Raw genomic sequence first — 22,450 nt, forward strand, 5'->3', positions numbered from 1 at the left:
CATTAACAGTCAAATTTCCAGAAGAAATACAACAAGGTGAAAGTTTACCAAAACAGGCTTCCTCTCCGGTCTCTGTCCAAAACATTGTCAGCTGACTGACAGACGTTGAAGGAGTGGTGATGGAACATCTCAGAGGAGCTCTATATTCCTGTCCGGGTCCCCTGACTCGCTCAGCTACAGTATGTGCCGAGACATGCAGATGCTTGTTTTACCAGATCATGACACAGGAGAGATCTCTCCATCGTCTGTGCTTCCCAAAGCCAAATACCCACCGAAATCACAAATATCAGTGAGCAGAGCTGTAGTCCAAACCAACCTGGCAGGAAGGAGTGACCCAGAACTGAGTCAATAAATAAGATGCCTATCATGGCCTATACTCAGAACGTATGAAGCCTGCACAGCTAGCCGACTAGCCACGCAAATGTTTATTATCCTTAATTAAGCTTCCTGATAAGGGCTCAGACCTCTACCGACACTTTTTGGGGGGATTAGTACCTGCCCAAGTGAAGCCGTGTCAAATCGCCCTGCATTTTATTTATTGCTTTTGGAGCAAAGGAATGCGTGGGTGTTCAGATGGCCGTTATGGACAGTAAGGGACGCTTGGGTGGGCGCAAGGGAAAAATGGCTGAAAGTCATCAGACCTTATTAGACTTGGATGTCAGGGCCTATTACTTCTCCACGAGTCTTTCACCAGCAGTTTCTGATGCCATTTTATAGCCTCGACGTAAAATCGTGTGGAGTCTCATTTGAGTTGAAAATGAGTAAAAAAAAAACATTGAAAAAGGCTAATTCAAAATCCTTACACTTTTTTCCAAAATGGGTTTCAAGGCCAAAAGCAATTCCATATTTTCGCATCACAGTGGCCAAATGTGTCGACAGTAAATCCATATGTTAATCTTGAGACAGAGGCTCTGAAGAAGTGTTTGGGTGCTTCAAGGATCTCTGGGGTAGTAAGAGACCCCTCATTACCACACTAGCTTTCACACCAGACCAAAGGTCTTTCAATATATTCTTGCTCTCCAACCAAAAACAATTGATGCATCATCTATGTCACTGTGACCAGAAAGTGAGGAAACAGCTGATCAACATTAAAGGATGCTCTCAAGCCAGTGTTAAGTCCCCCGAGCTCCGACACTGTTTATGCTGCCTTGGAAAGAGAGAAGCATACTGTATCTTCATCTGGCACTTTCCTCATAGCTGTGAGGAGGAAAATTGACAAAGACCTCAAAAACATTGCGAGGAACAAGATCTAGTGTCATGGAAAACATGTTCTACTGTATAACCTCCGAGCAACGATTACCAGCCTCTGAAGCTTGGGATTCTCACATTGGACCTTTTCAGGGAGCCACAAGCAAACCTTGTTTTTATTCCACCCTTTAAAAATGCAACTATTCTATTAGCCAGTGAATGGTTGCACTTTTCTTTTTTTGGGGGGGGGGGGGGGGGGGTGTTCTGGATTCCATTTGAAACTGATTAAAACAATTGTTTTGCATCAGACCTCCTTCTCCAACACTGGGTTAAAGGAAACATTCAGGGTGGCCATGTGGAAAATGGGTTTGTGGAAGAATGTTGGAAGGAACCAAAATGCTATTCGATCATGATTCCAAGACATTTCTAAAGAGTGGGACTTCCAGTTTCTTAACAAGCATGATCCACCATGTGAAGAACAACAATAAAGGCTTATGGGGGTTTTGTTCTCCATGTGGTATCAATAGGTTTCTGAAATGTGATAGTTTAGTCTTATTTAGAATGTCCTAATTGCAGAGGGAGTCTGGGAAAATTATTGCTCCGTAAGAGAAACACATTTTCCATTGGAATTGTTTAATTTATGAACCACATTAACAAACCAGTTCAACGATGAACATGAATGAAGAGAAAGTCACAAACCATTGTGGAATTGAATCGTACACTAATTGTTGTTCAAGTTAGTTAGCACTGCCCCCATAGAGCTAAAAGATAGCAGGACATTGTTTTACCTACTTAAATGACCTTTGCTTATATACATTTTACAATTGAGAGAAAACACTTTTCATTTTGAAATGTTACACACACAAAACTGCCGTTAGTATCTATAGTACACAATCAGCGCACACATCAATATCAAAAGACTGGTCCCACACCAACTGCCACGGCTCTTTGTACAGCTGTTAATGACATTTCAAATACTGTAGGTATTTGAAATGTAGTAGTTCACAGAATATGGGCTCATGGTACTCTGACATAATTCAATTACAGAACAACAAGCATACTTGCCAAGTCAAAAAGCTATAGCCAACTGAAATAAAAATGCATTTCATTGTCTTTAGCATGCAAACATTTTTTACGACCATACATTTCTTCATTAATTGTGGATTCAAACATCCACTCGTGTACAGAGTGCTGCGTTGTGCCAGAGTTCAGGCTTTTGCATACATAACTTTATTACAAAAGCAAGTTATGAAAATATTAAATGCACCACAATGCAAATCATTCATTGTACAAAGACATTTAATAAATGTCTGATTTCACCCATGCATCTGCATTGTATAATGTCCTTACTAATAGATGTGCCAGATCAACAGAATATTGTCCAAATGTTCAACATGAGCCAATATTTGTAGATCATTTATGTTGAGAAACTAATTGAAGAAACTAATTGAATAGTGATGTTAAAATCAGATTTAAAATAAGCTATTTAATGCTAGTATTTGGCATCTATCATACAATATTTTTCAAAGTCAATATCAAAAGGTCCGCAAGTCTACACCTGTATTTCTCCCTCCAGGAGGCTGCCGGCGTCTAGCCTGAAGACCCCCAGCCCAGTCTCTGAGACCACCGGGGAGGCGTTGGGGGTCCGCAGTGTGAGCACAGACAGCGAGGGAGAGAAACTGGGCGTCATGGCAGACGGGGTGAGCCCTGTGTTCCTGGCCAGGGGCGCGTAGGCATACTTGGGGTAGGAGGGCCTCCGGGTCAGGGTGTGCATGCTGTGCAGGGGCATCCGGGGGGGCACGGCCCTGAGGCCTGGCTGCGCCACGCCCGTGATGAGGGGTGGTGGATGCATGAGACAGCAGGCTTCGGACGCCAGGCCCTCGTGGCCCCCCTGGAGGTCCTCGTCGGGCAGCAGGCTGATGTCGGTGAAGACGGAGGCCAGGGTGTGGTAGCGCGGCTCCCAGTCCAGCAGGTAGTCCCAGTCATAGCTGCCCCGAAGCTGCTCCTCCGGACACAACAGAGAGCTGAAGGAGCCGTCCACCGAGGCCTGGCTATCCGAGAGAGGGACGTAGCCCCTCATGCTCTCCTCCATGTCTCTCACCCTGACCCGCGGCAGCATCCCCTCCCCCCCTCCCTCCTCTTTGAAGGTGTGGAGACTCTCGGAGCTCTGCATCCCTGTGGCCAGACATGTGCTGGAGACCGTGGTTATGACCGTCCCTGGGTTTCCATCCTCTGAATGGCAGGAAAGCTGGTCCGAGTCCTTGGGCAAGCCAGAGTCAGGGACCCTTCTGCTCTTAGCCGAGTCGGCCCTCTTGCGGCACGGGTACTCATTGATCATCTTGATCTCATGGTCCTCAGCCGTCTCACCTTCTGCAGAGCCGCGGCCGCTTGAGTCAGAGTTCCGGATAGGGAGGGATATCTCCCTCTTCACTCGGATGGTGATGGGCGCCCTCAGCTCCCGCAAGCCGATGCCGTTGTGCTGTTGGGCACCGCCGGTCCTGCCGAACGTGCCGGTGTTTAGGTTGGCTGCGAGGGCAGCGGCCTTCTTGATGGCGGCCTCTTTGGTCTTGTACCTCAGAACAAGGGCCACGAAACTGACGAGTAGGAGAAGGAAGATGGCCAGCGACACGCCCAGAGTGACTGTCTGGACACCGAGGGCCACCCCGACCAGAGCTTCAGCCGAATTGGAGATATTGACTGTTACCAGGCTGGTGGTGGACCTGGAGTCCATTCTGGGACTGCCGGCTGTCACCAAGAGCTCCACCACGTCTTCGTTGGAAAAACTTCCTCTCTTGCGGTACACTGGGCCCGAGACGAACACTGCGCCTGTTGTTTTGTTGATGGAGAACAACTGTGAGGGGTTGACAAGGGAGTACTCCACCATGCCATCCAGGCCTCCGTCATGGTCCATGGCCATAACATGACCGACCGTCTGCCCCGCCTTGGCGTTCTCTGGGAGAATGAAATGATACTGCCTCTGGGTGAAGACAGGACTGAATTCGTCTGCCCCTTCGATGGCCACCTGGACCCGCACGGTGGCCGCCTGTTCGCCTTTGTCCCTGGCCTCCACTATGAAGCAGTAGTCGCTCTCCCGCTCGAAGTCAAAGGTTTGCCGGGTGTGGATGTCCCCAGTGAGGCTGTCAATGGCAAAGGCCTCCTTCCTGTCAGGGCTGCCACTGCCGTAGTCCATGAAGCAGGAGGACATGATGGAGTAGGTGAGCTGGCCATAGGGCCCAGCGTCTTGGTCGATGGCATGGACTGAACAGGTGGGGGTGAAGGCTGGAAGGTTCTCCGGCACCGAGCAGTTGACTACGGGGAAGATAAAGTAGGGCGAGTTGTCATTCTCGTCCAACACCATAACAAAGACCACGGTGAAAGCTACTTTACGGTTTCCGGGTTCGCCCCCGTCGGAAGCCTGGACAGTCAGTGCGTACTTGGAGTCTTCCTCGTAGTCGAGACTGTGGTTGACCTCCAGGGCGCCGGTGTGGGGGTCTAACCTGAGGTGACCCTTGCTGTTGCCTGAGATAATGTCGTACCGGACCAGACCGTTGGTTCCGTGGTCAGGGTCCTGGGCGGTCACCTGAACCAACCTGGTCCCTGCTGGGCTGCTCTCGCTGGCCTGAGCATGGTACTCTGCGCTGACAAAAGCCGGCACGTTGTCGTTGACATCCGCTACGGTCACCACCACGACCGCCGAGCTGTTGAGCGGAGGCGAGCCACGGTCAGAAACTATCACTGTCAAGATGTAGTCCTCAGTGGTTTCGCGGTCCAGGAGTTGGCACAGAACCAGACTCCCAGCAGTCCTCTGCTGGCTCTCTGTTTCAACCGCACCTACCTCTATACAGAACCTCCTGTCCTCGTTGCCACTGGCAATGACAAAGTCCAGGTGGGTGTTTTCATACTCCCAGTCCAGGTCCTCTGCCCAGAGGGTCAGCAAGGTGGTGCCAACGGGGGTATCCTCAAGGGGGCTGACCTTGTAAGCGTCATGCTGGAAGAGCGGGGTGTGGTCATTGGCATCCAGGACCACAATGTCCACGGAGGTGACTGTAGAGCGGACTGGGTCGCCCCAGTCTCTGGCCTCCACCAGGAGCTGGATCACGTTACCGTTGGTGACATACTTCAAGGGCTTGTTGGTGAACACCGACCCTACAAGACAAATGGGTTTGGAGTTAGCCATTGTCTCTAATTTGAAAACAGTGAAAAACATCTTACTAGTGTTTTTAATCAACTGAAAGTGCTGCAGGTCCTTTAGATAACGCTTTATTCCTATGCAGAATTTAAAAGCGCATTCAAAATAAAAATGTTATAATTATTAGACAAACACTCAAACTGATCTATTTTAACATTGTCTAATGTAGGGTTTCAGCTGTCCACTCAGTCTACAGCTACCACGAGGGAGGCTTTACCATGCTGCCTGTGGATAACGCACAGCTCTCTAGCTGTTATTATGGTAAAGAACACCCTATCAAATAGAGCAAAGTTGGTGGTTTGCCCCTTTAACCAGGAAAGTCCCTGGTGATTGAAACTTTTTTTTTTTATACAAGGGAGACCTGGCAACCTGTACAGTAGAATAATATCACTCACTACCTCATGAGTTGCAGCCATAGCTTAGTCTAGGAATCTGAGCGTAATTCTATTTCTCCAGCCGCATTCCTCAGCTTTATAGCAAACCGAGTGGCGGGGCCACTCGGGGCCACTTTTGACTGAAATCCAAATTCAGGATTGTGTCTTTAATGCTCTCTATAGAAGTGCATTCTGTAGGCTTTGTGCTGAAGTTTCTTTTGAGAATGTTTAACTATCTAATGAGTTTACTGATGTGAGCACAGTAAATTGAGACTGAAAACGAGCAAGATTGGTATTTTTCATAACATAGAATCGAGCACTACTGTATAGTCAATCAGTTTGGGATATCACCTGGCCTCCTGTAATATTGAAACTTATCTTGAAACACATAATTAAGATAAGTGAAAACATGAGTGCTGGAAACATGAGGAAACACAAAAGAATGAGCCAGTATCTAGTTTCTGGTTCGAGTTAGGATTAAGACACGATTCTGAGAGGCTCAATTCTAATATTGACACCAATCCAAATTTCACTTCCCATTAGTTACTTGCACCACAAAACACGGAGAACACATTTCTCAGATGTTACTTTCGAGGGCCAGTGACATTAATAAGGTGGCCCCAAAAAAATATGTTTCAAGAAAAGAAAAACAGAGAATGTAGTATTCTCTTTTAGCCTCGTCGGGTTCAATTAGTCTTCTTCACTTGTCGGATTGGGGAGGGCGAAGACTTTGCTTCCCGAGACTGGATATTACAGGACAGACCCGGCTCTGAAGCAGACCTCTATATTAGTGATCTCTCATCAGCAATCTCTCCCACTCACCCCTTCTTTTTTCTCTCCCCCCCACCATTGCACTCCTTCACACATCCAAGCCAGTAAAAAGAGAAAGGATGGATGGAGAAAATGATGCTACTGACAGTGTGAATACTCTGAATAACCCTTGATGTGTAGAACCATGCAGAACTGGGCATATACTTACTGTTGGCGCAAACCCCCATTTCTTGGCCAACGTGTAAAATAAGCGTGTCGCGCCAGAAAAATTTGATTTTAAACAAGGGAATATAAAAGATTAATATGAAAACTGGGCTACCAGACAGTCTTAAGACGTGAACCTTGGAAAGCATGTGGCGGTAACTTTTCTTCTCCTACTACATTTTGACAGTCAATCGTAGGAATTAAGAGAAGCACATTTTGTAGCGTCGCGGAAGGATTAGGCCTATTTCTTCAAGACCTAGCAGCAGCTATATAGATTCAGCCTTGGAATTTGACTGACTGACTCGTCCTTGGACTCTGGGTATGATTTGGATAATGGTCCTGGGTCCATTAAAAACATTTTCACGAGGTCTCTGCCAAGAGTTTGCACTTTAGAGACTTCGTGCCTAAATAAGTTCTTCCATCGTTACCTTTCAATTTGATTCAAATTGATTTAGAATGGACTGGATGGTACAGTAGTTAGGGCCGTAGTCTCTGGTACGCATACTGTATGTACACGTCGGCATTGGGTGATATCCGGTCTACATATTCTTCACAATGACACATTCTCCCTCCAATCTCGGTCATAATTTCTCTCTTCAATAAAAACACTAAAGTAAATATATTTTGTAATTAGAACAGGCGTGTTGACTATATCTGGCTAATTCTGATGAAAGCTATTCATTTAATTTGACTCTAATTGGTTAATCTAATAGTGCTTACCATTGTCTGGGTGTATATAGAAGCCGTGTAGAGGTGACGAGAGGAGTCTGTAGCCGAGTTTGCCGTTAAGCCCAGAGTCTCGGTCCGTGGCAGCCACAGTCAGGATCAACATGTTGGCAGGAGACAGTTCTGGCAACTTCACCTGATGGTGCAAACAAACAAACACATCTCATGTCAATTGCCAGGAAAAATGACATGCATTTATAAACATCTCATTAAGGACTCAAGGAGAACTTGGAGTCACAAGACATCACTGAGGGAGTACAATGCTGTCAAATGGATAGATCAGACATTGTCCAACTTGACATTCAAATCCCCTCGTCCTCTCAGTGAGTCAGTCATGTTAACATTTTAAACGACTTCATTTCTGCCTCCTATATAATCATGTTTTGCTAATGTGGAAAGGCTCACCACAAAGTAGATCTAGCTACCTGGTAGGAGTCCTGTGAGAAGACGGGCACGTTGTCGTTTACATCCAGCACATGAACCAGGACCTCTGCCGTGGTCTGGTGGAGGGAGTCCGAGGCCCACACCACCAGCCTGTGCGTCGTCTGTTCCTCATGGTCAAGCATCTGTGTCAGGGTCACCACGCCCGTGTAGAGGTCAATGGCAAAGCTCCCGGCAGTGCTGGCATTGTCCAAAAAACTGTAGGTCATGGTGGAGCTGAGGTCCACATCATTGGCGCTTACCTCGGTCACCATGTAGCCCACTGGGAGGTCTGGTGACCAACAAGATAACAGTGTAAGAAGTATTTAGTACCAAATAGTCTATATAGTCAAACGCACACAACTTATTAGGGGGTACTGACCTGGAAGTGCAATTGCGTGTACAGGTCCTACTTCATCTCTACAGGTATTTAGTATTACAAATTAAACTGAAACCTTATCTTAAGTTGACAATTCTCTTGGAAATCTCTGTCAATCAATAAAATCTTCTGCTATAACACCTGATTCAACTAATCATAAAAACTTTGGTTAGCTGAATCAGTGTGTCAGTGAGGGGCTGGGAACTGCCCTATGAGCAAAATACATTGGAAAGACATTGAAAATACGTCTTTTGGTTGGATGTACCGATTTCAACTAATTTTGCTCATTGGGTGGGCTTGTCTCCCAAGCAATTTGTTTCAGGAAGTGATCTTCACTCCTTCAGGACAGTGGCATAAGGATAGAGCTTTGCCTCAGGCACAACAGCCTGTGGGACTGTTACAAAGAGGGACTTCATTCTTTCAGCGCCAGCTACCAAAATCTTGGCCTACTGTGAAGATGCCTTAAATAAATAAATACACTTTTTTTTTTTCTTTTTTTATGCGATTAGAAAATGTAGACCGAAAATGGTTACCCCATTGGCCCTGGTCAAAAGTAGTGTACTGTAACAGGAAAAGGGTGCCATTTGAGAGGGGTGGTGTCTTACTCTCTGCCATGACCACAGGCTCCATGGGGGGAATAGAGGGGCTGTTGTCGTTGATGTCCACCACCTGGACCCGGACGGTGGTGATGCTGCTAAGGGGAGGGCTACCCCTGTCTGACGCCTGCAGTACCAACCTGGGAAAACAACACCACAAGGAAACGCACACCATTACATTACTAGGACTCCAACTAGCCAGTGTCGGTAGAAGACAGAGATCGATAGACATGTACTGTATATACTGAAAAATATATATAAACGCAACATGCAAAGTGTTCGTCCCATGTTTCAAGAGCTGAAATAAAAGACCACAGAAATGTTCCATATGCACAAAAAGCTTATTTCTCTCCAATTTTGTGCACAAATGTGTTTACTTCTCTGCTAATGAGCATTTCTCCTTTGCCAAGATAATCCATCCACCTGACAGGTGTGGCATATCAAGAAGCTGATTAAAGGCCACTAAAACATGCAGTTTGGTCACACAACACAATGCCACAGATGTCTAATGTTTTGAGGGAGCGTGCAATTGGCATGGTGACTGCAGGAATATCCACCATAGCTGTTGCCAGAGAATTTAATGCTAATTTCTCTACCATAAGCCGCCTCCAACGTTGTTTTAGAGACTATGGCAGTACATTCAACCGGCCTCACAACCGCAGACCATGTGTAACCAAGCCAGCCCAGGACCTCCACATCTAGCTTCTTCAACCGCGGGATCGTCTAAGACCAGCCACCCGGACAGCTGATGAAACTGAGGAGTATTTCTGTCTGTAATAAAGCCCTTTTGTGGTGAAAAACTAATTATTATTGACTGGGCCTGGCTCCCAAGTGGCTGGGCCTATGGCCTCCCAGTCCCACAAATGGCTGTGCCCCTGCCCAGACATGTGGAACCCATAGATTAGGGCCTAATTTATTTATTTAAATTGACTGATTTCCTTATGAACTGTAACTCAGTAAAATTGTTGAAATTGTTGCATTTATATTTTTGTTCAGTATAGAAAAACACTGAGTATACCAAACATTATAAACACCTTCCTAATATTGAGTTGAACCCCCTTTTGACCTCAGAACAACCTCAATTCGTCAGGCCATGGACTCTACAAGGTGTTGAAAGCAATCCACAGGGAGGCTGGCCCATGTTGACGCCAATGCTTCCCACAGTTATGTCAAGTTGGCTGGATGTTCTTTGGGTGGTGGAACATTCTTGATACACACAAGAAACTGTTGACCATGAAAAACCAGCACCGTTGCAGTTCTTGACACAGACCGGTGTGCCTGACACCTACTACCGTACCCCGTTCAAGGGCACTGAGATCTTTTGTCTAGCATGTAGGATTAGATACACACAACTCACAATACATTGCCATAGCAAGTGACAACTCTATTAGTAGCGTAAAGTGTAATGTAAGCTAGCGTACTTGTAAGAGGAAGTGATTTCCCGGTCTAGAACAGTGTTGGTGGCAAGGATCCCGCGCACAGAGTCGATGATGAACGCCTCGTTTTGGTTACCAGACAAGATGGAGTAATCAATCTGACCATTCACACCGCTGTCCGCATCAGAGGCAAACACCTACAACAGGAAGAAAGGCATTATAGAGTTAGGAAGCCTATTTCTTCATAGCCAATACCCAGCGTAAGCATGGCACATTTGCAAATATAAAAATAACATTTGCAAGAGTCAGTTCAGACTGTTACAGGCCACACAACACTTAATGAAAAAAATACACAATAATGCTATGCATTTGGTATTTGAAATGGATTGTAATGATTTTTTTTTTTACAGCAATGTTTCAAACAATCAATTAAAGCAAAAGCAAGGGCCCAGTGCCCAGGAAAAACACCCGAGATGGAAGAAACCTAGAGAGGAACATAGCTCAAAAGAAACTGATTGGTAACGACAAATTATGTTTCTGCCTTAGCTCAAAATGACAAAGTAACAACTCGATTGGCTGGCCTCCAATCCATACCTGCATGACGTATGTGTTGTGTACCTGGCCTTCCCACACGGCCGTGCGGTAGTGGCCCTGCTCAAAGGCCGGCGCATTGTCGTTGACGTCCTGCAGCATGACGGTGACCCGGCAGTGGGCTGTGCGCATGGGGCCGCCGTCAGCCAGCACCACCAGGTGGACCCTCCGGTTGGCCTCGTAGTCTAGACTGGCCTGGTCCCACACTGTGATGTCACCTGGGAGAGGGGTGGAAAGACAAAGAAAGCGAGAAATAGAGGGAACAGAAAGATAGGGATTTAGCGAGCGAGCGAACAGAAAGAGAGACAGGAACGTGGGAGAGGGAGAGCGTGAGCGCAAATGAGAAAGATTGTATGATGGATGTACGATAAAAAGTTCATAGAATTCACAGGGAGTTACGTTGCGCGTGCGCCTATTCTAGCACCATGTTGCATCCATGTTTTGCAGTTGTGCATTCAAAACATATGTACACATTCCATTAACAACTTGATTCCTCTGAGTATCCAAACAAGAATGTAATCTGGACTTTGATGTCCCCCCCCCACCCGTTCCACTTCAGCCACACTGCATATATAGGGGCTCAGGGAGAGTTTGGGCCATAATGAATCCATGCTGGCTAAGGCAAGCAGTCCATAATCCACAGCAAAGCCTGTGTATGCGTCCCGCAAGACACACTATTCCCTATATAGTGTACTGTGTTTGAACAGAGCCCTATGAACCCTAGTCAAAAGTAGTGCACTACATAGGGAATAGGGTTCCATTTGGGATACAAGTCCAGTTCTCTGAACAGGGGGATATGGGAAAACAACCTCTTGACTGCTGTAGTAGACGATGCCTTCAATAATCCTAAAAGGGGATTTCCACACGATAATTTGGATAGCCACTCTAGCGTCGCCCTCATGTGCGTGCCAGTGTAGCACATGGGGATGTGAGACACATACTCCACAGCCTTGAGTGTCCCGCTTGTGTAGCCTCATTAGCTAGCTTTTGAGGTGGCACGATCGGCTAAGATGCTTGAGGGAGGACAGTCATGTGTGAGGCAGAGGTCCCGAGTTTGTGCCCAGGTATGGTCCGAATCAGGAGGAAGTGGTACTCACTAAGCAGCGTGACGTTGTTTACACAAGCAAGCAGGCTAGGCATCTACAGACAATCCAGTAGGGTCTGGAAACTATAGTGCAGGAATCATCAACTAGATTCAGCTGCGGGCTGATTTGTTTCTTGAGCAGATGGTCGGGGGGGCCAGAAGATAATACAACATTATTTGTAGACTGCAAACAGATATGTTTGTCTAAAACTATTATTTCTATTTCAAACCTTGTATACGATGTCTCTTTGTGCGTGGGAATAGATTTCTGAAATAAGTCACTGAGCTGATTTACTCGTGTTTTTACACCCTATTCACGCTCCCTCGTCCAAGCTCGCATTGCCCAACGGTCTCCCCGCCCTCTTCAGTTCCTTCCTTTGTTCATCGGAAATGAAATGAAATGAATGAACGAGCGTGCGAGAGAGAGTGAGCGATGGTCCAAAGGGATTGAGAGGCTAGTCGCACTAATTGGAAGAAAAAGGAGTAAAATCTTGTTTGGGAAAGGGATCTGAGGAGTCTGGAATGCCGGGGTTATTAGCCTGGATGGAGATACAGGGTTAATAGCCTGGATGGAGATACAGAAAACTAGACAGATGGATGCAGGGATAGGCGGAGGTTCTGGCTTTGGTGTGTCCCTGGAGTCTCAAAATTACCTGAAAAAACGAACAAGGAAGAAAAGACAAGCATGGTTTTAAGTTCCTGCTGCAGGCAACTAATGGAAGAATCTTAGCTGGCTTATGCCAACAAGCACACTGGAGCCTAAGCTATGTCTATGATTCCAGCCTCAGAGAAGTGTTCTGGTGAGGAGAACAAGTTATTTCAGGGTTTTAAATGTACTTATTGAAGATTAGGACAGTGAAGAGACAAAAAAGGTGGGAGAGATTGTGAATCAAAAAGGTGGATTTAAACACATTCTGACTCTGTTATATGTGTGCCGGGGATGGTGGCACTAACCACTGGACCACATGAGAAATATAGTTTAGTATTGGAAAGGTTCATACCCGTGTGTCGGTTGATGGCGAAGGCGCCGTTCTCGTTGCCGTTGAAAATGCTGTACTCGATTCGCCGTCTGTCGTCGGTCTGGTCGTGAGCCACCACGTTTCCCACCCACGCGCCTGAAGGTGAAAGGAGAAGAGATGGGAAAAAAAGATAACTCTCAATGGCTTTTAGCCCTAACCTGAACTCAAAGGGTTTGATAGATAGCGTGACGCCAGTAAATAGTTTGGATAAAGTATTGAACATACACAGCAGACTTAAGTGTTTGATTGAGCCTGACTAGAGAGCCAGACGGGCTGGGATCCAACTTTTAGGACTATCCAATTGGCTCCATTGCAGCAGCCAAGTTCAATCAAACATATGATAGAAAACAAATATTAGTTGAAACCAGATCTGGTACATATCAATGCACTTGTCTTGAATAGTTGTTCATATACTGATATTGGAGCAGTTCTTACATACCAGCTTTGCTGTTTTCCACCACAACTGCTTCGTAGAGCGTCTCAGTGAAGTGCAGTGGCTCGTCCTCTCCCTTCACGTGAATAGTGACCAGGCAGGTAGAGGTGAGAGCTGGCCTCCCCTGGTCTGCAGCCAACACCTGCAGGTTAGCACCCAAGAAACTCTGACTAATGGAACCATTCAATCGTATGTCTCCTGATTTACCATTGATGGTGAAAAAAGGGTTGTTTTCCACCAAGCTAAACCACACAGTCCCGTTCTCACCACGGTCACTGTCCACTGCCGTCACCGTGGCGACAATCTTGTTTGGGATCGTCTCCACGGTGACCCAGCCGGCAATAGGGTTCTCCGTGCAGACGGGCGCGTTGTCGTTGGCGTCCTCCACCTGCACGGTAACCGCGGTGGCAGAGCTCCGTGGACCTCTGGCGCAGCCATCGGTGGCCACGGCCCTGAAGGTGTACTGAGCACGGCTCTCCCTGTCCAAGGGCCGGGTGGTCCGAATCACCCCCGTGGTGGGCTCTACCGAGAAGGCCCCCAGGGTGTCCTCGGCCAGAGAGAATGTCACCTCGCCATTGGGACCCTGGTCCGGGTCTCGGGCCTCTAGACGCAGTACTTCGGCCCCTGCGGGGAGCCCCTCAGCCAAGGATGCGCGATAACTCTTGCGGTGAAACGACGGACTGTTGTCGTTCTGGTCCAGCAGGAGCACCAGGAGCTGGGTGGAGGAGCTGAGGGGGGAGGGTTGGCCGCCGTCGCTGGCCTGGATGCAGAGGGTGTAGCTGGGCCGCTCCTCCCGGTCGAGGGCCCGCATGGTGCTGACGGCGCCCGTGGTGGCGTTGATGGTGAAACGCCCGCCGTAGTCCTCACCTGGAGGGATAAGTCAATACACTCCTGTTAGATTAAATCTTGTTGAAACCACCAAGTAATTTTCCACTGAAACACTGAGGTGCTCCATTTAGGAATCTCACCCTGTATGGCGTAGGTGATGGTGCCGTTGGCTCCGTGGTCTGGGTCCGAGGCCTGGGATGTGTGGATGACCCCGGGGGGCAGGTTCTCTGGCAGGCTAAGCTGAAAGGAGGCCTGCATGAACTCGGGGACGTTGTCGTTGTCGTCCAGCACCGAGCATAGCACCGTGGATGTGCTGGAGAGGGGCTGGACGCCGCTGTCCCGAGCCTGGACTGGTGAGGGGGACGAGGGAGATGATGCAGAGGGACAACAGGGAGAGGAAGGGGAGGGTTTAGGGAGAGGGTGATAGTTTAGGTCCTGTTTGAATAGGGTTGCAAAATTCCTAGATTTTCCAGAAATCCCAGTTGGAAGATTCCCAGAATCATACGGGAACGATGATTTTAAATAGGAATTTCTGAAATACTTTGTTGTTTGAATATTATTCAAACTTTCTTCATTAAATTTGTGTCATTTTGGAGACTTATCCAGAGTGACATGCAATCAGTGCATTTGACAAAAGTAGGTAAGATGGCCATATATCACGATCATTACAAGTAAAGCATTGCTCGAGAATAGCCGCGGTTTTATGAATAGATAGTTATGTTAGTACTAGTGAGAATAGAATAAAAACGCAACAGTGTGCCACCCCTCCTTGATGCGATAGCTGAACTAAAATTTGGAAAGGTGGGAGCAAGGGATCAACTTTGTGGTTTTCACCACTTCAGTCGAATGCTCTTTTTTCCCCCACAAACATCGGCATGAACAAACAGCGGCTCCTTCACAGATTTTCTTTATTTCATGAGTTCTACGTTTTGTATCCTTCAGATTTAACAGACCAACAACTTAGCTAAATAAACTGTCCTTTGAAAGTCATAACTGAAGACGTACCTCTTTCACAGCTTCTCTCTACATTGTACCAACATCTTATACTGCCCACCCACCCCTCCCCCAAAAAATGCTGATATGAAACAGATTTTTTTTCAGGGTTCATTTTCCCCCTTGTTTTAATCTGACCGTACCAGTGGAAAATTGGCCCGACGTCTCTTGGTATTTCACAATCATCACCGGGTCGATTCTGGCACGACTTCAAATCACGGCTTTCCTGTGATTATATTTCCTTAGATTTTAATTGTTCAAACTCCCTCCAGACTGTACAAATATCGTCATGTGCACATCTGAAAGCAGTTTATCACAAAATATTATTGCATATTTTGGATGTAATTGTATTCTTGTAGGGGGGGGGGGGGGGGGGGCTGGGTGAGCACACGAAAAATACCCTAGTCCAAGGCATGAAACAGTCCGTGGAACATGAGTCTACCCACAAAGCTGAGAGTCTTAAATAGCACCCTATTCCCTATAAGCAGTGCACCATGTAGGGAATCAGGTACCATTTTGGACGTACCCTTGTAACGTCTAGCCTCAACATAAATCAAATCTGGGGAATAATGTTGCTTTCAAAAAGTGGGTAGACCGAGTTCTTTATGACTCTGGCTGTGAACCATACAACAACAGAAAAAGAGATTGAAAGAGGGCGAGAGAGCAGAGGCGAGAGTGAGCAAATCACGAGAGAGGTACAGCTCAAGAGAGCGAGGAAGGAGTGAGCACGAGAAAGAGAGAATGGGAGAAAGAGAGCGAAAGAGAAAGCAATAAAGAGGGGGAGAGAGAAGGAGCAAGAGGGGGGAAAAAAAATCTAGATATTTTATTAAGCCCTATGGTGGAAACAGATGTGACAAGCTGAGAGGTGCCCTAAATGAGAGAGGACTGCCGTATGGGATAACTGTCTCCACGTATCGCATGGTGGGGCTTTAAAATATTAGTGAGTTGGATGCAAAGGATTCACTTCAGGCACCAGACAAGGGCCAAAAATCCTCGTCATTTGCATGAAGAGACGGACGTACAGTACCAGTCTAAAGTTTGGACACACCTACTCAATCAAGCGTTTATTATTTTTACTATTTTCTACATTATAGAATAATAGTGCAGATATCAAAGCAATGAAATAACACATATGGAATCATGTAGTAAACCAATTTATTTTTAACGAATCAAAACACATGCCAAGAGTACAAAGCTGTCATCAAGACAAAGGGTGGCAACTTTGAAGAATATTATATATTTTGATTTGTTTGACACCTTTTGGGTTATTACATGATTCCACATGTGTTATTTCATATAGTTTTGATGTCTTCACTATTATTCTACAATGTAGAAAATAGTAAAACATAAAGAAAAAACCCTGGAATGAGTAGGTGTTCAAACTTTTGACTGGTACTGTACGCGTTACCTCAATTACCTTGACTAACCCGCACATTGACTCTGCACCAGTTCCCCCTGTATAGAGCCTCATTACTGTGATTTTATTTTGGCTCTTTAATTATTTGTTATTTTACTTCAGTTTATTTGAGTAAATACTATAAGATACAATGCAGTTTAAGGAAAATAAGTAAGTATGCATTTCACCTGTTGTATTCGGCACATATGACAAATACAATTTGATTTGAAAATGGTGCTAAATTCCACTCTCTAGCTGATATCCCCAGATATGTCCCCCCGCCACCCAAACTCTGGACATCGCTGAACTGCAATCCACCCTTAAACAGTCTTCAGGTGGAACTTTCTCACTGCAGAGAAACAATTTGTTAAATATCGACCAACTAAATTGAGTGTGGCTAATTATTTATGTTACTGATATACGCGCGAGTGTGTGTAATTGAGATGAGCATTGATTGACTTACAAAATGCACTATGACTGTTAGAACTACAGAAATATACTGTAACTTTCATGGTAATTCAACGGTTGTTGAAAGGTGCAGTGCATCTTCAACTTTTCCAGAGCCTTAATGAACCAACCACAAGCCAGTCCGCGCACACACACAAAAATAATCATTCAAGATTGACTCAATGCCGCCATTTACAAAAAAGTACAGAGGATGTCACTGCTAACTGAAATGAAAGTGGCAAACTGCACATTTAACAGTAATGAGTTGCTGTGTGTAATGTGTAGAACCTCTGAGGGTGAAGTGCTGGTGCAGCTCCCTGTCCAGTTGGGAGGTGGTACTCAGCTCTCCAGAATGGGGGTCGATGGAGAAGAAGTCGTAGCCCGGCCCGGGCAACAGGCTGTACCACACCGCAGCATTCTCTTCTGTGGTAGAGAGACGGATGGACAGTGTTGGTTACAGGTGGAGTACTGTTCACATCAATATCAGATGCATGGTACACAAAATAATACAATATTACAAAGACTTCCAGTGTTTGCTTGAGCCTGCCTTGAGTGCCAGATAGGCAGGGTTTGGACTTTTGGTTCCATTGTGCCACACAAGCTCAATCAAGCAGAAATGAACTATTTGAAAGCAAACATTATTTGAACTCTGGTCTGGCACACACACGAAAACAGTATCAAGGTTGAGGGCACGTAGCCATGGCACCATCCGTCCAGCTCATGGTTTGAATCAAAGGCATTCAAAACAAGGAACATGTAATAAATAGGACATTGTTCAATAAATGGCAGGTATGCGCATAAAAACCATCCATTTCAATATTAACAACCCTTGCTACGGCTAGTCTAGCGCTCCAGCCTCCAACATTTCCCACCAAAATTCACTCATGCTTTCCATCAAAACCAATGAACTACTTTTTTCTTCTGGCAATATGATGGATGATAACCCAGCAAATTCCACTTGGCTCCTTTTAGACATCTTGGGTTGTGTCCTGAACGGCATCCTATTCCCTTTATAGCACACTACTTTTGACCAGACCAAAAGTAGTCCACTATATACAAAATAGGTCAAATGAAGTGCACCACGCCATTTGGGACACACTCACACTTGCAGTTTAGGGGCGCATTAATAAACATTCGGCTCTGATGTCGCCATTTAGCATCTCGTTAGGTCAGCCCAAGTACGCGTCCCAAATGGCAGGGAATATAGTGCCATGTTTAGGGGCCCGTCTGGAGAGAAAGAGGCGTTTGGGACAAGGGGCCTTATCTGATTCGCAGATTGAAACCAGTGCTAACAGGGGTAAATCACCTCGAGATATGATCCATCACTTAAATAAAAGAAAAAAACGAATGAAAATATTTAGCTAACCTTCACATGAGCCCCACCAAGTGCTGCGGCATGATTCAATGCAAGTGGATCACCCATGCACAACAACCTTGAACACCCCCCCCAATCATCTCACTCGCCTCCCCCTATCCCAGGCAACAAAACAGATAAGGTACATGTCCAATAGGAAACACTTGTTTTCCATTGCAAAACGTTTTGCTACGGCGTGCCCTAATGAACACAACCCAGATTGGTGGTTTCGAGGAAGAACAGGGAGAGGTGGCAGTAGGGTGCTGCTAGTAGAGTATCAAACAGATACAGACTGATGTCCCTGACCTAGTTATAGCCCTCCGCCCTCCCGACAGAGGTCAGGTGGTAGAGCAGCCCCATCAGGCACCAGCTAGAGCAGGTCTTCGCATGTGGTTCACATCACCACACACTTTCACGGGACAAATATAACTCAACCACTAATTGTCAGGGGTGACTGTGGGGTATATTCTCTTCCCTGTCTAGCGGCCCCGGTGATTACAGTGGACTGTTTTGTACAGTTATCAAACACAAAAGTTTGGGGTCACTTAAATGTCCTTGTTTTTTAAAGAAAATCATTTTTTTTGTCCATTAAAATATCAAATTGATCAGAAATACAGTGTAGACATTGTTAATGTTGTAAATGACTACTGTAGCTGGAAACAGCAGATTTTATACCGAATATCTACATAGGTGTACAGAAGCCCATTAACAGCAACCATCACTCCTGTGTTCCAATGTCACTTTGTGTTAGCTCATTCAAGTTGATAATTTTAGAAGGCTAATTGATCATTAGAAAACCCTTTTGCAATTCTGTTAGCACAGCTGAAAACTGTTGTCCTGATTAAATTAATGAAACTGGCCTTTAGACTAGTTGAGTATCTGGAGCATCAGCATTTGTGGGTTTGATTACAGGCTCAAAATGGCTAGAAACAAAGACCTTTCTTCTGAAACTCGTCAGTCTATACTTGTTCTGAGAAATGAAGGCTATTCCATGAGAAATTGCCAAGAAACTGAAGATCTGGTACAATGCTGTGTACTACTCCCTTCACAGAACAGGGCAAACTGTCTCTAACCAGAATAGAAAGAGGAGTGGGAGGCCCCGGTGCACAACTGAGGACAAGTACATTAGAGTGTCTAGTTTGAGAAACAGACTCCTCACAAGTCCTCAACTGGCAGCTTCATTAAAATGTACCCGCAAAACAACAGTCTCAACATCAACAGTGAAGAGGCGACTGCGAGATTCTGGACTTCTAGGCAGAGTGGCAAAGAAAAAGCCATATCTCAGACTGGCCAATAAAAATAAATGATTAACATGGGCAAAAGACACTGGACAGAGGAACTCTGCATAGGCCAGCATTCCGGAGTGGCCTCTTCACTGTTGACATTGAGATATATTAAAAAAAAAAATACTAGAACATATTGAAAAACATCACATATTTCTGCTATACTATAAATTGTACAACAAAGTGAAGAGAAACAAGAAAAACAGTCACGCAAAATGTCAGTAAAAGATTGTAAACTCAGGGAGAAAATAAAGTATTATTTTGTATTTTCCACCAATAAAACTACTATGTTATTACTTTTATTACCAAAAAATATAAGATGGGCACAGTTGAGGTCGGAGGTTTACATACACCTTAGCCAAATACATTTAAACTCAGTTTCACAATTCCAGACATTTTATCCTAGTAAAATGTCCCTGTCTTGGTCAGTTAGGATCACCACTTTATTTTAAGAATGTGAAATGTCAAAATAATAGGAGAGAGAATGATTTATTTCAGCCTTTATGTCTTTCATCACATTCCCAGTGGGTCAGAAGCGTACATACACTCAAGTAGTATTTGGTAGCATTGCCTTTAAATTGTTTAACTTGGGTCAAACATTTCAGGTAGACTTCCACAAGCTTCCCACAATAAGTTGGGGGAATGTTGGCCTGACAGAGCTGGTGTAACTGAGTCAGGTTTGTAGGCCTGTCGCACACGCTTTTTCAGTTCTCCCCAAAAATGTTCTATGGGATTGAGGTCAGGGCTTTGTGATGGCCACTAAAATACCTTAATTTTGTTGGCCTTAAAACATTTTGCCACAACTTTAGAAGTATGCTTGGGGACATTGAACATTTGGAAGACCCATTGCGACCAAGCGTTAACTTCCTGACTAATGTCTGGAGATGTTGCTTCAATATATCCACATAATTTTCCGTCCTCATGATGTGAAGTGCACCAGTCCCTCCTGCAGCAAAGCACCCCCACAACATGATGCTGCCACCCCCGTGCTTCACAGTTGGGATGGTGTTCTTCAGCTTGCAAGCCTTCCCCTTCTTCCTCCAAATGTAACGATGGTCATTATGGCCAAAAAGTTCTATTTTTGTTCCATCAGCCCAGAGGACATTTCTCCAAAAAGTGCAATCTTTGTCCCCATGTGCAGTTGCAAACCGTAGTCTGGCTTTTACACGGTGGTTTTGGAGCAGTGGCTTCTTACTTGCTGAGAGTGTCCTTTCAGGTTATGTCGATATAGGACTAGTTTTACTGTGGATATAGATACTTTTGTACCCGTTTCCCCCAGCATCTTCACAAGGTCCTTTGCTGTTGTTCTGGGATTGATTTTAACTTTTCGCACCAAAGTACGTTCATCTCTAGGAGACAGAACGCGTCTCCTTCCTTAGAGGTATGGCGGCTGCGTGGTCCCATGGTGTTTATACTTGCGTACTATTATTTGTACAGATGAAGGTGGTACCTTCAGGAGTTTGGAAATTGCTCCCAAGGATGAACCAGACTTGTGGAGGTCTACAATTGTTTTCTGAGGTATTGGCTGATTTATTTTGATTTTCCCATGATGTCAAGCAAAGAGGTGCTGAGTTTGAAGGTAGGCCTTGAAATACATCCACAGGTACACCTCCAATTGACTCAGATGATGTCAATTAGTCTATCAGAAGCTTCTAAAGCCATGGAATTTTCCAAGCCGTTTAAAGGCACAGTCAACTTAGTGTATGTAAACTTCTGACCCACTGGAATTGTCATACAGTGAATAATAAGTGAAATAATCTGTCTGCAAACAATTGTTGGAAAAATCACTTGTGTCATGCACAAAGTAGATGTCCTAACCGACTTGCCAAAACTATAGTATGTTAACAAGAGTTGAGTTGTTGAAAAACACATTTTAATGACTCCAACCTAAGTGTATGTAAACTTCCGACTTCAACTGTACCTAAAAGCAAGGTTTGGAGTGAAGTACTGAACAACCAGTCGCTCTTTCTCCTCACAATTTCTCCAACACTGAAGCAAAAGACAAAGATCAATGCCAAAAATAAACAAATAAATATATATAAAATACAACTTTCCTCAACTTAATTGTGGGACAGATGGAGAGAGAGCGGCCATTGAGGCACGCCACAGATTCAGGCCACTCCAGAGAGAGGTGATTGGAGGAGACAGATGAACACTCAAGGCCTATTAGCACAGATGGTTGGGATTATGGACTCATCGTCGGTGGGACCTTTCACATCTCCTGGAGGAGCGGGGGCTTTCGGTCTGCTTGCTTTTCTTAGAGACTGTTCTCACCCCAAGAATGTCTCACGCACACATACACCCACATGGACGCATGCTGAGACACAGACACACACCTCCTTGGTGTTTAAAAAGAGCACACACCCTCCCTTGCTTCACCTTCTGCCTCAACTTTCAATATCTGGGAGAGCAATTAAGAAACGTGATTTGGGGGACGGCGGGCTGCTGCAGGGAAAAGTGTTACAATAAACAAGGGCCAACGTGTGGATGTGCGAACGTGATTAAGTTGGGTCGTGAGTGTAATTCGGTGGGATGTATGCTTGAACTAGCCTGTGCAGAGAGAAAACAGAAGACAAGATCAGGGGAGCGCACTGCGGCTCTCCCTCCATTTCAATCAAACCCAAAGGATGCATCCCAAATAGCACCATGTTCCCTATGTAGTGCACTACTTTTGACCAGGGCCCATAGGAAATATGGGCCCATAGTGCATTATGTAGAGGACAGAGTGCCATTTGGGAAGCAACCCAAATGGAATGGGACCAACGGAGAAGTAGAAATTCTTGACCTGTCAGGCCTCTA

At 45.5% G+C, this 22,450-nt stretch overlaps 1 protein-coding gene across 1 annotated transcript in view; it reads right to left on the reverse strand.

The window, feature by feature from the left end:
- Positions 1-1,804: 1,804 nt before the first annotated feature.
- dchs2 (dachsous cadherin-related 2) overlaps positions 1,805-22,450 on the reverse strand; it is a 53,705-nt gene continuing 33,059 nt past the window's right edge. The window contains exons 11-20 of the mRNA XM_021619110.3: positions 17,303-17,437; positions 14,319-14,528; positions 13,357-14,217; positions 12,900-13,013; positions 10,818-11,032; positions 10,269-10,420; positions 8,857-8,987; positions 7,878-8,164; positions 7,447-7,588; positions 1,805-5,334 (exon numbers count right to left, since the gene is read on the reverse strand). Of these exons, the coding sequence (XP_021474785.3) occupies positions 2,741-5,334; positions 7,447-7,588; positions 7,878-8,164; positions 8,857-8,987; positions 10,269-10,420; positions 10,818-11,032; positions 12,900-13,013; positions 13,357-14,217; positions 14,319-14,528; positions 17,303-17,437 (4,841 nt within the window). The 3' untranslated portion in view covers positions 1,805-2,740. The remainder of the gene's footprint in view (positions 5,335-7,446; positions 7,589-7,877; positions 8,165-8,856; positions 8,988-10,268; positions 10,421-10,817; positions 11,033-12,899; positions 13,014-13,356; positions 14,218-14,318; positions 14,529-17,302; positions 17,438-22,450) is intronic.

The sequence above is a fragment of the Oncorhynchus mykiss genome, chromosome 10, assembly GCF_057628025.1.
Source record: "Oncorhynchus mykiss isolate SJ-2025 chromosome 10, ASM5762802v1, whole genome shotgun sequence".
NCBI classification, from domain to species: domain Eukaryota; kingdom Metazoa; phylum Chordata; class Actinopteri; order Salmoniformes; family Salmonidae; genus Oncorhynchus; species Oncorhynchus mykiss.